Source organism: Medicago sativa, chromosome 8 (genome assembly GCF_051527215.1).
Source record: "Medicago sativa cultivar Bolivia chromosome 8, Bolivia_mono, whole genome shotgun sequence".
NCBI classification, from domain to species: domain Eukaryota; kingdom Viridiplantae; phylum Streptophyta; class Magnoliopsida; order Fabales; family Fabaceae; genus Medicago; species Medicago sativa.
The window spans coordinates 37,568,443-37,586,296 of NC_140756.1; the positions used below are offsets into that span (position 1 = coordinate 37,568,443).

At 32.9% G+C, this 17,854-nt stretch overlaps 1 protein-coding gene and 1 long non-coding RNA gene across 3 annotated transcripts; both read right to left on the bottom strand.

The window, feature by feature from the left end:
• Positions 1 to 697: 697 nt before the first annotated feature.
• Positions 698 to 7,426, bottom strand: LOC146898906 (pescadillo homolog). The gene is made up of 4 exons (XM_085733893.1): positions 7,343 to 7,426; positions 7,107 to 7,180; positions 3,201 to 3,417; positions 698 to 1,002 (listed from the first exon to the last, which is right to left on the bottom strand). Exons 2-4 carry the CDS (start codon positions 7,136 to 7,138, stop codon positions 964 to 966), a joined length of 288 nt encoding a protein of 95 aa, XP_085590019.1. The 5' UTR covers positions 7,139 to 7,180; positions 7,343 to 7,426; the 3' UTR covers positions 698 to 963.
• A 1,952-nt stretch (positions 7,427 to 9,378) lies between these two features.
• Positions 9,379 to 17,807, bottom strand: LOC146898907 (uncharacterized). Of its 2 annotated transcripts, XR_015022038.1 has the most exons (3): positions 17,454 to 17,767; positions 16,451 to 17,352; positions 9,379 to 9,393 (listed from the first exon to the last, which is right to left on the bottom strand). It is a non-coding gene; the product is annotated as an uncharacterized LOC146898907 (long non-coding RNA). The 2 variants fall into 2 exon arrangements; XR_015022037.1 differs by lacking the exon at positions 9,379 to 9,393 and having other exon boundaries at positions 17,068 to 17,352; positions 17,454 to 17,807.
• Between the last annotated feature and the right edge of the window lie 47 nt (positions 17,808 to 17,854).

Here is a 17,854-nt window from a genome sequence, read left to right on the forward strand (position 1 = left end):
AAGCAATAAAAGTTCAAATATGATAAGTTCAAATAATTATCTAAAATGAAAATGTGATGTTTATTTTTAATAACATTAAAAGGATAATTTGGTCATTACACATTCAAAATCAATTTTGATTCAAACTATCCAAATAACATCAACTCACAAGAATCACTTTTAAGTAAGTGCATCCAAACATAAATCAATTCATATCAAACTCGCTTTTAACTAAAATCAATTCTCTCAAACTCAATTCTATCAAAATCAATTCTCACCACCGCCATACCAAACACATACATAATAAAAAAAGGCTTCCAAAACCAAATCAAAACCAAAACCAAATGAAACCCGAAAAAACTAACATAAACCAGAAGCTGAGCCATAACCATACTCTCCATCATGAATGAATGACCACATAAACAAAATCCAAAAACCTATCGTCTGCTACTCACACCAAAACCACTCCGAAAAACTCATCACACCTATTGCAACCTCTAACAACAACACCTCACCTTCTCATCACCACAACTAAGCCAAATTTCCGCAATAATTCGAATTCCACCACAAATCAATCCTTGATCGGTCGGAGAAGACACCAAAACAAGCCAAAAACCATCCATATACATAAAATGTAAACATCCATATATAAAAAATGTAAACAAAGAAAAAAAAAACTATTAAACAGCATGGATCCTACACCTAACTGCTAGAGATATCAGGGGAAACAACCACTTAGATTATTAACAGACCAAAGAACATTCACCGGTAATCATTGCAATTTTTGACACATGACGTCCACAATTATAACCCTTATCTGCACTAAAACAATTCAAGGAAAATTATAATTGTTAAATAGTCCACATCGGATAAAAGATGGCCTCACAATATGTTTAAAAGTAGGGCTAATCATCACCACACAAACCGATTTTGTAGGGTTGTATAAGACCAACCACGATTTCTAATATGGTATTAGATACTCCTTCAAGATCCATTGTGCCATCTATCATTTATATCCACATCCTAGATATTCATAACAGGGTGTGAGGGAGTGTGCCAGATATTCATAACAGTGCGTGAGGGAGTGTTAAATAGTCCCACATAGCAAAAAATGAACTACTTATATGAAAGCTTTTGATCACAGCTTGTGCAAATAAAAATACCTACCTCCTCATACGGTTAAAGAAAGATAAAAATAATCTTCTCTACAAATTGAAATATGAAATAGTTTAAGTATGTTTTCTATAAGGCTTCCATGTTATGAATTTTGAATTTCCTGCCTCTTTCCTAATGTATACCTGGCTTATTTGCAATATCAATTTTTTTGGTCTCGTAAGTTCTCTATCATGCTTCGTAATATTGTTCTTGATGAGTTTGGAGAAGTATTTAGTTCTTGATATATAAAATTTTCCTGACATAACATTTCTACTATTGGTCATTTCACTGATGTTCTTTCTTTCTTGATCATACATTCTTACTTTCTCTTTAGGCTGATGATCATTGCATACATTTTTTATATCTGCAATGTCTCCAACATCCCCAAAAAAAATTTCTAGTTTCCAACCATGTTTTATTAACAGATGCAAAAAAACATGTTTAGTGAAGGCTAATTACAAAAATTGTTCACAAAATTTCATCAACTCCTCCTTTCCATGAAAACTAACATAACAACATTTGTCTATCCAAGAAATAAAAGTAAATGAGATGAAATTAACCACTAACTTACTAGTAATTTTATTTTCTGGTTGTTATGTTTATTAATGTTCCAATAAGTAGCAATAATGATGTTTTACTTTTTTATTGTAGCGTCATTTCAGGGAAAAAAAACTATTATTTTGAAGTCCACGCAATTTACCAAAAGTTGTAAACAACTTCTGGTTTGTGAAATTTTCAAATCAAATTATTATTCTAGAAAATTCTTGTTTGTATATTGTCTTTCTTGAGTTTAATACTAACCTTTCCTATTTATATAAAATTTCTTCAGGCTGATCCTTCTACTCAAGTTTTAAGCTCAAGAGAATTGGACACATACGAGTGAAATGGAAGATATCTTTTCATTCTATGATTTGAGATAAAGAAAGATTACAGCTGATAATATTTGAAGGACGTCATTATATGTAAATCCTTCCAAAGATTATCATGAAGAACAACAAAGAACTATCACCTGATGTGCAATACAAGCAACAGCGTTTTGGCCTTCGAATTCTAGAGTTTTTCATGTGGTAATATTTGAAGCGACATATCACAATTTACCGCAAGTACTAGAAACAGAAACATATTACAACAACTTTCTTGCCAGAACAATACGTATTTTCAAGATCACCGACATGTAATGTTAATTGAAATTTTTCAATGTGGTACTATATATAAATCAACCTTTAACATTCAATAGTTGATTTATAATATCACGTTGTGATTTTCCAACTGGAATGCAACTCGATGATCTTTAAAATACATATTGTTCTGTTCTGCCAAGAATTTTTTTATTAAACAATGATTCTATGTTTCTAGTACTTGCGGTAAATGGTGATAGTTTCGTTTCAAATATTATCATTTGAGAATATCTAGAATTCGACGCACCAAAACTTTGTTCCTAAGATTGCACATCAGGTGCTTCTAAGGCCTTTCATATATCGTTATGTGCTTTTCTTTCATATATCGGCAGTAGTCTAGATTTTACTCAGTTCAAAGAGTGAAAAAAGATTTCCGTTACATTCGTATGGTATCTATATATGTATCCAATTCTCTTGAGCTTAAAGCTTGAGTAGAAGGATCAACATGAAGAAATTTCATATAAATAGGAAAAAAAATACTAGTAATATCAAGAAAAACAGTATACAAATCAGAGTTTTCTAGGATCATAATTTGATTAAAAAATTTTAAAAAGTTGAATCTCTACAAAACATTTAGCAAATTGCATGGACTACAAAGTAATAGCTTCTTTTTTCTTCTGAAATTGAAGCTAGAATAAGAAACTAACAGAGCAATATTTCTAACTTTTGTTAATTATTGGAGAACTAATGAACATAACCACCACAAACAAAATTACTATTAAGTTAGTGGTTATTTAATTTCATTCTTAAAACTCATTGTCATCCCGTTCAAAGTCGTCCCGTTAAAATGGTTTCATAAACTAGTCAACCAACTAGCCAGTAAGTGTCTCAACTTCAAAAGAAACAAATGTTTAATAATACCTGAAAGAAGATGACATGGTAATTTACCTTCTGCTTTTTCTCAGCTGCTTCATTTGCAGCTGCACGATCAATAATACCCTCAGCCAGAAGATTTTGAGGATCTTCCAGATCTTTTTCAACACCTGGAGGTGGAAGGACTTCCTTTATGGCAGTTGCTTGCAAGTGTTTAAGGGTCTTTGCATACTTCGGAACATATGCTCCTTCGTCATAGTAAACGAAAGGCAACAGGTGCGGTGGAGGAATCCTAATGATAAAAGAGGCATCACATACGGAAATACAGGCATATGTAGAACGTATGTATAGATTCGTCTTATCTGTTCCCTCAGGTTTACGTATGATTGATGACATGGCATAGGCAACAACACCAAGTAATTGAACTGAATATTATTTATTTATATGCAAATCCAGTAGATTTGATATCGTATCTTATTTCATTACAATACATCATATGTGACATAACATACTGACATACTATCAGACCGATAAGAGTTACTCCCTCTGTCCCTAATTATCTACGCAGTTGGGCTTTATTTATTTTAAAGGGATTTACACTAAAATCTCCATGACAGATAAGACTTACTCCCTTTGACTCTAATTATAAGCACTGTCACTGGCCATGAGCTCAACATATCATCTCCTATCATATGGGTAATCAGAGGTACTCAATATTAAGAACGGTGCATCAGGATTGTTAAATGAGTGGAGGGTATCATTCTATTGATATGTATAGTAATTCTATTTCAATGGCTGTTTTGCAGCTGATGAATCAGGAGCAGCGATTCCGTGAGGAGTTGAAGAAAGAACTAAAGGGTGAAAAGGAAACATTTACCGCAGTTATTCAAACTGGTGAATCAACCAATAATGTTCAAGCTAATACCGATGATGGTGCTGAGATGGGTAAACTTTTGTTGTCACGTAAAAAGAGGAAGCTACTTGACGTTATGCAGGTACACTTTATGAAATTCTTAGTCAAGAGAATAAGCCCATCTACCCTTTTTCTAGCTTTTTTATTATTAACTGAGATCTATAAAAGTGAAGATTAATTAATACATAGGGACGTAAATGGATATACATTAGATAGTATCATATATGTGCCCACCTCGTTGGATAAAAATGATATCCGTACCCTCTCCATATCCGCGCAAAGCGCCAGCCTTTTCACTCACAAGTTTTTAATATTGATGTCAAATTTTGAAGCTAACATGAAATGACAAGCTAACATGAAATGACATTTGATTCCATAAAACCTAATGGCTAACAGATCAAAACTGTCGTTAGCTCATTCCACAAAGTACAAATAAAACATATAAGATCAAAATTGTTGTTCTCTTATTTCGCCAATGATGTTCTTTGCGTAGAAAGAATAATCAAAACGACGACTGACACTATATCAATCTCCAATGTACTGTCTGAAAGTATCAAAGCCAAATCATTGCAAATATGATTCTTTGAACCATTGAAACTTTCTCCAGCTCTCCTTTTCAACATACGAAAGTTTGAATTTGAGCTACTGTTTGTTTTAGCATTGCTCTTGCAAAAAAATGCAAATCTGGTAAGGGAATAATGATGCCTACATCTAGAACCATCAATAATTGTACCTCCAAAAATTGAAGTAAGAATTTTAACATTTTTTCCTTTTCTTAAGAAATGCACACAACAGTATTTATCATTACTAATTTCTAGTTTCATACACTTTTTCTCTTTGGCTTCGATATACGCTTGACATTGTTTACCCTCAATACCATCTGTAGTATCATGTTCTACAAATATTTTAATACCATCAGTTGTTCCATCTGAGATATTGTTCAACAATGGAACAATATTCAGACCTATAATTTAGAAATTTTAATATCAATTTGAATGAAAGGACTTGTTATTGATCCATTCATGAAATGGATATTAAAATAATTTTTTTATTTCAATCCGAGATATTGATCAACAATGGAACAATATTCAGACCTTTAATTCAGGAAAAAAATGGTTTATTAAAATATTTGTAGAACATGATAGTAAGGATGGTACGGGGTATCAACAATGTCAAGCGTATATCGAATTCAAGCGAAGATAGTGTATGCGACTAACAATAGCAATAATGTATACAGTTGTGCGCATTTCTCAAGGAAAAAGAAAAGCATGTTAAAGATCTTACTACAATTTGTGGAGGTACAACTGTTGTTGGTTTTAAATGCATGTAAGTATCAATCCCTTCTAGTTTTTTTATTTTTTTTATTTTTTTGCAAGAAACATTTGTTCAACGCTCAAACGAACAAGAGTTCAAATTAAAATTCTGTACATTCAAAACGAAAGCTGAAAAAATTTGCAGAAGTTCAAAGAGCCAGATTTGCAATGATTTGATGTTGGTAAATCCAAAAATTTCATAGGAGATCTATACAGTGTCGGTCTTCAATAATGATGATTATTTCTTCGCAAGGAAGAACTGAGGCGAGTCGGTCATGCTTTTCGTTAATGATCACAATGAAATTAAGGCTATTCAATGGTTAATGATCGTAATATTGACTCTTGTTTTGTTGATGAAATGCGAATAACATGACACTAAGAATTTCAATTAATTGTAATTAATGCAAATATATTTAATTAAATCAAATTTTTTGTACTTTTGACTCATTTAGCCTAGTGATTAGAAGAAATTCACCCCTTAAGGTGAATAAGTGGGGAATACTGGGTTCAAACCTCAGCCCCGCATATTGCAATATCCCTAATGAGCTAAACTCCCTGAGAAAATAAAATTCAATTCAAAATCTTGACAATTCAAATTATATGAGCATTACCCACATATTGCAAAAACAAAAAACGTGTTTAAGACTTAAAGAAGGGCATAAGGCATACCAATAACTCAGGTTCCAAATCTAAAACCCAAAATTTTCCTTTAGTGATTCATCTCATGGCCAAATCTATCACCCAAGATTTTCTTTTAGTGTTTCCTCTCATTTATGATTACATCATTGCATATCTTTCTACGAAGATAATCTGAAATGAAAACATAGATGAATCTGGTGGGTTCAAAGTAGAAATTATAGAAGACTCAGAAGAATCTGGTGGGTTCAAAGTAGAAATTATAGAAGACTCAGAAGATGTTCAGATTTTCATTCTTATAATAATTAAATTAAAATAACATGTAAAATTTCAGCGGTTACCTATTGACAAATTGTAATTAATCGTCTCAGCACCATGAACCTTGAGATAAAGATTCCAAGACGAATTTATCTAGGAATATAAATGTGAAGAAAAATCGGAGACAAACTTTCAACATCGATCTAAGACGGAGATCAATGACGGAAATTTGACAAAGCAATCACAATGGCATAAGCTTGGAGACACACAAGTGGAACCAAACGAAGATCAATCGCAAATAGAGTTGAAAATTGATGAAGAATGATGAAGGAAAAGCAAAGATACTTTTGAGAAAAAACCAAGTCCCATATAAAACAACGGAAATATATTTAATAATCTATTAAAAAAATACTATCAGTAGTTAAAAGCCACTTTGTAATTTTAAATTATCCGCAGATAGAATTTCTAGTGGGATATACAAATGTTAAGACAAATGGGATATACAAAGTTAAAATAGATAACTCGAAATATATAGTTGAGACATAAATATATGTAATTAGTACAATATTTAAAAAACAAACAAGACTTCAAAATGATTAGATTTTCGAGTTATGGTTCAATTGCTTTAAATCTTGACAAAAGGTTATCAGACTCCTAAAATAACCGAACGGCAAACAGTGTCAGTTTATGGTTCATGGTTCAACCGAACCATCCAATTTGGTTTGAGTTTTAAAACATTTCTGTGAACTAAACACAAGCCAATATAACATTACAAGGGAAAAAAAAATGCAATACCAGTGAAATAATGCAATAAAATTATCAAACAGATTCTCTCTGAGACAAAAGTATAGTATATAGTACCAAAATGAAAGCACCAAAATGATCAGATCCATCAAAATCTACTCTTCCATCATTGCATAACTTCTCAAATCTCACTACAAATAATAACGGGAAAAACAATAAAAACTCCATATTATAGTATATAAGTACAATGATATAGGAAAATTAGTGTGGAAAATTCGATAAAATTTATAGCATGAAACACGTATAATAATCAGAACGTAAAAACGTTACTACAGGTGAGTGGTGATTCTTACCGATGAAAAGGGATCTGATGATGAAAGTGAGAGACTTCTGACAGCCGACTTTTAATCAACAGACAGCTGCCTGCTGACTGCTGATGCTTATCTACTTTATATATAGGACTTTCAACGCAAAACCCTAAACCTAACCCTTGAAAACTGGCCCAAATAATTCTTTCTATCAGGACATCATTTTTTTTTTCTTCAGAAATGCTAAGGTCATACCCTCCAACACGTTCTTTTAACACACTACATTAATAATTAGCCACTAATTTTCAACAAAAAAATAGTATTTTCACCAACAAAAATAATTAGCCACTAACGTGCAAAAGGACGTTCTCATATCCGTCGCTTGTCCACTTTTTTTTATATTGTTATTTTTTTGGACCCAACTATTGGTCAATAATAGACTTAAGAAAGAATCGGACGTTCAGCTAAAATAGCCTTCGCCTAACCTTCCCTCGGTTCAGCTGAAGAGTTTCTTTGGGTAATTTCAATATAATTTAATAACAATTTAGATATTTCGCAAATTATACAAATAAAATCCCTCAAAAAAAAAATTACAAATAAAAATAACTTTTAAAGCATTTGTCCAATGGAAGACGAACGGTGGTGTGATAATGTCGACAGAGGTATATTTTGTGTTAATGATACTTAGACATGTTTTTCAAACACTCTATTCTCCTTGGATTCTCGGGTCGGATTTATGCGAGGGGTTATGAAATATTTGGCATAGATTGGCCCCCTCAAGAGTAATACAAATTTCTTTGTGGTTACTTTGGGTTTATTAGGGGAGTTCATGGATAGGATTTGTTTGATTTTGGGAGGAAAAACTATATATCTGATCCAATCTCTTTGGTTTTGTTAGTTATGCATCCAATCAGTTTGATTTTAAAATCAAATATGATCCCTTTTTTAGTTGGATTGAATCGGGTTTTGATTATATTATATAAGAAAATATATTTTCTTTATGAAATTTCATAAAAAGATGATGTTTTGAAAAAGATTAATAAGTAGAAATTGCAGAAGAGAATCAAAGCAATGGAGGGGAGGGGATGGAGTTTGAAGGTGAGAAAAACACAGAAGGGGGGTTGAACTGTGCTACCTATTTCTTGTTTTAAACTAAGTCCAAAGTTCAGCTTCTGATAGAGTTCAGAACCTGAAGCAATGTTCAGAGTTAACTGTTGTTGATATAAAATAGATTTTTCACTATAATCACACAAGATTACAATTGCTCAAGCACACAACCAAGAGACTTCCTATGCTCAAGCATACAAGCAAGAGAGTTCTAACAAACAAAGATTATAAAGAAATAATTGTATGGTTGAACACTTGATATACAATCGGAGGTGTTCACAAATACATAACAGTTCAGACTCTACACTTAAGAATTTCTAAGATATGAAAGTTTATAATAAATATTAAGTCTTTGATGCGTAGTAAATTTGACAGAGTTTTGGCACTTGTAAAAGCTTGCCGAGTCTTGTTTATTCTTCAAGTCTTCGGTCCTTTATATAGAGGTAGAAAAGAGACGTTGAAGAGTGTCAGTGCATCAAAGAGTCAATTGAGAAGCTTGATCATTCAACATTGATTTGTTGCTTGATTTGGTAATGTCTTATGAAGGAATGAATTTAAATCCTTTCCTTGATATGGAATTAACCGTTCTTTTCCAATGGAGACACAACTGTGGCTTCGTACAATGCACATGGGAATGTTGGAGGTAGTGGAGTAGTGGTCGTACAAGATTGTCCTTCTTTGTACCTTCACGGAAAGTGACATTCATTGAGCTTCTGATATCTTCAGAACCATTGTCCGTGATCTTAAAAATAATTCAGGCTTGATCTTCAAAGCTTCAGATCCTTTGTCCTTTAGCTTGTCCAGATCCTGACCTTCTAGAGTCGGAAACATCTTCAGAGTCTGACTGCTTCTAGAGTCTGGATGTCCTTCAGAGTTTGACTGCTTCAGATTCTGAATTTCAACACAGCTTCTCATGAAAATCCTTGCTCTTCAGTTTGTTCTTTCAAAACCAATACTTTTATTAAGATAGTAAATTTTAGTCCATGGTCCTGCATATTTGAACAAATATTACCTTGTTATGATCAAAACTTAATATGCATTGTTAAACTTATTTTGTTCCAACAAAGTTTGCATGAAAAGACATCGAGGTAATGAAGAGATAAAAAGGAAATAGTTATGGACACAATAAAAGTTGATACATTATTTGTTTTTTTGAGTTTTTTTTAAATGTTCTTCACTTGTATAGAAATTAATAATGTTTTTTCAAAAAAAAAAAGGAAGAAAATAAAAAGCTAATAAAGCACAAGTCTACAAAAAGATAAAGAAATTACATAATTAAACTCCTTTGAAAAAAATCTACGTAATTAAAGGCAAGATTCATCATAGAATATACAAGTTCATAATATTTTTGGTTTGAGCTAAATTCGATAATTTTTTACCATACAAACCAAAAACCAATCTATTTAAAAAAATTCAGATTTTTTTCATTTGTGGTTTTTCACTATTTTCGATACATTTGTTTTAGTTTTCATTGGATAGGACATCAATACTCCTGGTTCTAAACAAGGCAAGTATTGTCTTTTATTCATTTACTTGACTACAGGTACTATGATAATTTCCTTCCTACGAGATTCAATCTATTTAATACAGGGTGTTCGGTGTTGCGCTACCTCCTAGTAGTATTTGTTTGTGCTAAATTGAAGATGTAAACCATTTATTTACTATTTGTCTGTTTTCATCATCAATTTGGATGAAGATCGTTAGTTCGTTTGGTGAGTTTGGTTTGCCTAAAGATATGCTCACTTTACTCCAAAGCTTTTGCTTCCATTTTCGTTGGAACAAAGTAGCATTGAATTGCTTAGTTTCTAATATAATCGAATCTAAGTATGAATTTAGGACAATAACTCATCTTTAGGCACAATCGTAAGCGTTTGAATTGCAGAGATATTAAAATAAACGTCCACAGATTCATCATGGGATTTGACTAAAATTCAACTGGATTCTCACATGGGGGTGGCATAGGAATCAAAGATTTGTGATTTTTCAATATTTCTCTTTAGGCCAAGTGGTGTTATAGGTTTGCTTTCTGATAAGGACTCTCTTTAGAGGAATGTACCAATTGAAAAGTATGGTGCTTTTGTAGGAATATCTGAGTCTCTCTTGTCCTATTAGAATGAACTATTGTTCTTTATGATGGCAAGATTTATATGGCCTTTGGGCGGTGAATGGCTTTCAAGGACATTGGTTCAAAGAGATCCTTTTCAAAAAAATGTGGGAATCGGAGTTCCTTCTTGGTTTGGTGGGACTTGTGGATTTGATCCACTCGTATCAATCTTCTTTTTCAAAATTTGTTTTGGTCTTGGTGCAAAATGAATCAACAATTTAAGATATAGGGGAGTGGAAATGGAGGTTTTTTGACGTCATATACTTTCTACATGGAAAAATGATGTTTTAAATGATCTTATTGGCTTCATTGAAGAGGTTAAAGTTAGTCCAATGGGAGTCGAGCTCTGGTGTGATAATGTCAGAAGACGTATGTTTTGTTTTAGTGAGACTTAGACATGTTTTTCAAACACTGTATTCTCTTTGGCTTCTCGGGTCGGATTTATGCGAGGGGTTATGAATTAAGCATTCCCGCTTCCTCTTTATGAAATTTATGGACGCGATGAATAGACACGGTTATGAAGAGATACAATGGAAATATTTATGGACGCAATAAAAGGTTGATACATTATTTGTTTTTGATTTTTTTTTTTTGTAAGTGGTCATTTCTTGTATAGTAATCAATATTGTATTTTTTTTTTAAAGAAAAGTAGGAGGAAAGGAAGTGCTAATAAAGCACAAGTATAGAAAGATATAAATAAATTACATAATTAAACTCCTTTGAAAAAAAATTACGTAATAATAGGTCGGGGTGAGCAGCGGTCGGTTTCGGTCGGGTTCGGAACAAAAACCTTCCACGCGGTGAATACCAGAAGAGCTAAATAGTGGAACCATCTCCGACCATTTTGAGCTACAGGTTGGTCGGTTGTCGGTTTTGCGGTTTATCGGTTTCGACGGGTGGGTTGATGAGGTTTGCTGCATATATGTTCCAGCAACGTTCTCAGTTATATTTCTACTGTTGCTTCTCCCTCCTTGATTCTTTCATTCTCGCTTTGAAGTTCCGTAACAGAGGAAAGAACAGGAAACAATAAAGTTTTTAGTGGTATTATTTTATTTGTTTACTTAAGAAAAAAACTAGGAACATGATAGGTACCACAACTTTTTTCTTTTTAATTAACTTATTATTTTTATTTTGTTTTATACCAATAAAGTAGGTCCAGCCACATGCAATGGTAGATGCGTTGCAGTCTTTGTATGCCTACGTACAGCACATTGCACCAAAAAATATAGGTTATTTATAGCCACAAGTAAATTTTAAGATAGACTTGTTTTCCTTCCTTCATTCACCATCTATAATTTATCTCTGTGTCAGCCATTTTTATAGAGTTGTATCTTCTATCTTCCTCTTACATCTCTACTCGCGGTCGATTTTCGTTATGTGACAAAAATGATAAAAAATGGTCACGGGGCACGCATGAGTTGACTGAAGAAATATGTAGCCATTGCCAAACAAGAGGCCACACGCTGCTCAATGTAGCGCAACCTAGAAACAAATCGTCGGTTATCTCATCGAAACCACAGCCAGCCGAACACAACATATGCTCTTCGTGAATTCCTCCTTCCCGCAAGGTTGTCTCTGGTTGGTAGGCAGTTGCGGAGAAGGCGCAACGCGAACAAGCAAACCGTCAGAGGAACATGATTGTGCCCTATCCAAAGGTTCCCACAGTCACCGGTAAAATGATTCTATCCTTAGTAAAATGTTTCTATCCACTTTACGGTAATCTTGAATGTATGATTTGCATCCTTGAGAGGAATATGAATGTGTAAAATGATAATAATAACGGTAAAATATAATAATAACCCATTTACTAATCTAATTCAAAATGTTTCTATCCACTTAACGGTAAAATATAATATTAACGGTCACTTACCGGTTAATAAAACAATTTACTACAACTCTATAGTACTTAGTAAAATAATAACGGCTCTCGCTAAGCACTAAAAATATTACTCATCAAAATTACTAAATTACCCCTACTCACAAAATGATCAAAATACCCTTGAGTCCAAAATGACTAAAATACCCTTCTAACACCGAATTCTACAACTCCCGACCAAAAATACACACAGAGGCAATCAATCACATATGAGTACATATAAACACATATTAAAAATAATTAAATTAAATCTAGCAAAAATCGGGCTGTTACAAGGGGGATGGTACTCACTCATAATTTAAGTTATAATCACTTTTTCTACTTCATTCCATAAGTGCTTATTTTATGAATTGTGCTTTTTGTGGATTTAAATGATGAATTTCATGTTCATACTTTGACACTAATTTTGGGTATGTGAAATTGATGTTAAACATGTTGTTGTTGTTGTTGTTGTTGTTGTTGTTGTTGATTTTACAAGTTTGAATTGTGGTTATATGAAACTTTGTTGATTTTTGCTCAAATTGGTGTGAAATGGTGTTGTTCTGTTAATTGTTGATGAATCTATGTCCAAATGATGTTGTGGTTGTTATGAGATGTTGTTGTTGTGGAATTATGCCGTGGGTGTTCCAATTTGTGAAGTTGTGGTTTGAATTATGAAGTTGTGTTAAGCTTCATGTGTGAGGGACTAAAATCAACTTTTGATTAAGGAAGTTGTTGACTGAAATTTTGATTAAGGAAGATGTTGACTGAAATTATGATGTTGTTGAATGAGTTTAACCTTGTAGAATTTTTGTTTTTATGTTAAGGTTATGTTAGTCGAGTCGTTTGGGAGAAAACGAGATTTTTGTTTGACAAATCGATGTTTAAGCGTTTTTGAAAATAAGTGATTATGTGAGGTTCTGGAAAACTATTTTGGGATAGTTGAAACTTGAATTCTTTTCTAGAATATGATAGAGCTAAGTGTTAGGAGCGCGTAGGCGAAAACGGCATCAAAAATAGGTTAACAGTTTGAATTTTACGCGCGAAATGGTGAAACGACAAAAATCGAAAAATTTGTGTTTTCTGACGAGCACGACCGTGCGCCTTACAGGCACGGACCATGCGTGTCATTTGCTGTTGCATGCTGTCGGAATTTTGGTTTTTGCGTTTTTGTGCATTTTTCATCCTTTGTTGCTTTGAATTGGCCTTTGGTGTAAACATGAATGTTTTAGATAAATGTGTTATCTTTCCAATGGATTTTGTTTGACTTAAAAATTATTTTTAAATTTAAAGTTACAATGAAAATACTCCAAGTAGGTCTTGGTAAAATTTTACGAAAATTCAGCATAATTATTTCTAAGTCAACCCAAAACTTATGCTTTGATTCGAAACTTCAAAACTTGAGTACTCGGAGTTTAGTTAGGATGTTAAAGAGTATGTAACCCATGGAATGATGATTCAAACTTAGTTTCTTTTGATAATGAATTGGTTTTGCAATATTATGAAAATGAGACAAACTTGGCGTGATTTTGTGATTTGTTGGAATTGTCCTAGGATACTCATATGCCTAAGCTACTATGAACATATGTGAGTAGTGCATATGCTTTGTTGAGGCAACTGAACATGTTTGCTTAGTTTTGGTTGAATTTTCTAAAATTATTTTAAAGTTGTGAACAATAGACCGACTTTGTCGAATTGTGTCCTAATGGTATGATAACTTAAGGAATGTCTTGTAATCGTGTTTATATGATTAGAGTAGAATGAAATGAGGGTGATTTGATGTTGTTGTGTTAAATTCCTTAATGTGGACTTTTTGGTCAAGGTGTTGACTTTCTTTGAAAGTGTTGACATTTGATGACTATGCTAATGATGTTGAATTTGATGACGATTATGTTAATGACTCTTGTTTGAATTATGACTTGTTGGTTGTGTGGATTATAAAACTGGATAGTGCATACGGTGTTGATTTATGAAGAAATGTAATTGGAGGTGTACTTTTACATTGCTCGGTGATTATGTCGTTGGTGTTAGGCGCATTGTCGAGTCTTACTTGTATGTCCATGCATCATAGTCATATTCATTCATATGAGAATGTAAAACGAGGTGTACTTTTATATAGGTGAGATACATAAGTGGAGGTGTACTCTTACGTGGGTGTGGATTCAAAACGGTAAAATTATCTCTGAAATCCAATGGTACCACATGCATCTAGATGAGTCTAGAACATACATGCATTGTTGATGTTTATGAGTCGAGTCTTATGTGGTTATGTGAATCGGTGTATATGTGTTTTGTGAATATGTGCATGGTAGGTTTTGTTAATTTGTTGAATCGTATACTTGGTGAAATTTGGTGAATGTGGTGATTATGTGAATTGGTGTACACGTGCATTGGTGGATTTTGTTGATGGTTGTGAATAATTGAACTAGGATCTAATTGTATGTCTTACTTGCTTGTGCGTATACACTTTGCGAGTCTATTTGATGATAATTATTTTGATAATAGTAATGAGGTGAGAATTGTGTGTGTGTGTATATATATATATATGATTTGGTGATTCATTTATAATGATGATTCCTTCGCCTATGCTTTGAAAATGATGAACTGTATTGTTGAGTTGATTAGGCAAGAGTTTATGTGATTTAAATGATGAGTTTATGTTGATGACTTGATTAGAGATTGAATATGCTTGCTATGCTATGATAGAATTGTGATAGCATGATATGTTTGGAATGGGGATAATATTCATGTGATGTTAGTATTCTAGGAGGGATGGGTATATATGTGTGTTATGCATGAAATTCATGAATGCTTATGTTTGATTATGCTTATTATGAATTGTGGACTAACGCCCCAATGGTCGTTTGGTTGACCCACCTCACTATATTTAAATATGGTGTAGACGGCATGCATTATTAGCTTATCTTTGCTTGGTGAGTTGTTAGAGGCTAGCTTTGGAGCTACCTTTTCTACCGCTTTTAGGGTTTTAGTATAGAGCTCTAATTTAGGATGTTGGTCTTTCTTTTATTTTGGTGTTGACTATGTTGTCGAGATTTTTACTTATATGTTGAGATTGGGGATTTATTTGACGATGTATTTTTGATGCTTATGACATGGTTATTTGGAGATGTATGCTAATTATCCGCTGCGACGTTTTTGATCATTCATGACAGGTTAAACCTATACATGCTTTCTCTTTTACCTCGGATCCTTAATCGATCCATTTAATGGTAAACTACATACTTGCTTGTTTACCACGGGTCTGTGAACTACCCGTTTGGCGGTAAACTACCTACATAGACATCTCATTCATAGTGAAAGAATTAACTTATCTATTCACGGCTTATCATGCTTGCATGGTCATTCCTATTCTCATACGAAGAGAATACATTAATCTCTTCGCATCTTAACATATATAGAACTCATGCATAGCATGCTAGTTCACGACAAGCTATGTCGAGGCTCTACTTTCTTTCCCTTTCTTAGTTCATCGCTACCCGAGTAATTCAGCTTAAACTCTCTTTTGCCATTCTTGAGGCATATGTTAATTTTGCCATGATTTTCATTCCAAGAATCGTTTGATGTTATGTGCATGGATTAGATGATGTTTTGGGGTTATAAAGTTGTATATCGATGAAAGAAAGGCTTCAGATTGCACCACCGACCCTAAAATGGGCCAACAAGCCAAAAGGAAGTTGGCCAAGGCAGAGACTTTCGCTATTAGCTAACTTTTTTCTAGGCAGGTTCTGGAAATTTCGCTATTAGCGAAATTTTAGCTAATAACGACTTTCATCTGGGTAATTTCGCTATTAGCGAAATTATTTCGCTAATAGCGAGTTTCTTCGGGTCTATGGTGCAAATTTTGCAATTTTGACCCAAAACTCGTCCAATTCGATCTTGCAATGCACCATAAACATCCAGCAACATATAGAGACATTTATAAACATATTTCATGGCAATTTAACATCTAATCAACAAGAATTGGCCAAAGGGACATTAGGGTTCTAAACCTCTAATGAACATAAATCCATATATTCTCTCAAGAATTTACACATCCCAAAGGTAGGAAACTATCTATAGAACTCACCTTAACATGTTTCTTGTAATTCCTTCAAGTTCCAAGCTCAAACCCTAGCTTTTGATTATTTCTTGATCCTTAACCTTTCAACCAAACCACGTTTTAATCCTTTCCTCCATATGTTTCTTGCTTGCTAAGCCACCATAATTCATGCTTGATCATTAATAGGAGGAAGTTTGGATGATTAAGAGAAGAAGGGGAGGGCGTGGGTTAGAGAGAAGGAGGAGAGAAACTCTTTCTCTCAAAACCTAGAGAGAGAAAGTGAAATGAATAATGAAGAAAAATGGCTCTTGTGGCCTTAAATAACCCTTGCGGCTCAATCGCGTTTAGTCTAACACAGATACTTAAACCCATGCTTGAGTATTATTGTTTGATAAATATTCTCCATCATACTCACTTCCCATGAACCTTGGTCCTCTAACATGTTTGACTGGTATTATCCCATTAGCTGACGAGCTGGATGTTACACATATATTATGCATTGTCCCTAGCAACTGAGTGAAACTCACGAGGACTAATTATCGCTAATTTGCAAAAGACCGAATGAGGACATATAATAGATATGTTTCTTTAATTTTTTTTGGAAGAAGATATGTTTCTACAATATAAGTATTATAATTCTCTTAAAAAAAATATTATTACAATAATAATAAAAACAACAACAACAACATGTTTCATCCATAGAATATAAACAAATTTAAAGTAAATTATAAAAGTAGAAACATTGTTATGAACATTATTACATACAAATAAAACTATATACTTAGAGTAAAATAATTATTTTAATATACTTAGAGGTAACATTATTTTTTAACATTATTTTTTATAAAAGTAACAAGTACCAAAAAGGCATTCAACGATGTAATCTAATTGTTGTGGACAATCAGCTTCAGTTTTGCATTTAATGCCACCTAAATTGTCAAATAATGAAAAAAGAATGTTACTAAAAGTTGATATAATATTGTGTAACGAAAAACTTGAAAAATACATAATGATGTGGAAAATAACATACTTGGAGGAAGAGATATAGAAAGAAAGATGATGAAAGCATAAACAAACATGTGAACCAAATCCATATTTCTCCTTGTTTGCATTGTAATAATTTTTTTTGATCTCTTATAAATAAAATTGTCATGCTTTGTTCGCGTCAATTAAATAGTTTTTAACACTTCGTAGTTTCTAGAAGCCATTTATTAAATTGAAATTTAATATAAAATGTCTCTAATCAATATGTCATGTTTATCCTCAATAACTCACTCAATTGACCATTTGACCTTAATAAAGATCTCACATAAAATTTTAGATGATCATCAATATGTCGATATAAATATGTCAATGTGTCACATAATTACCTTATATATACATACATACATACATATATATATATATATATATATATATATATATATATAT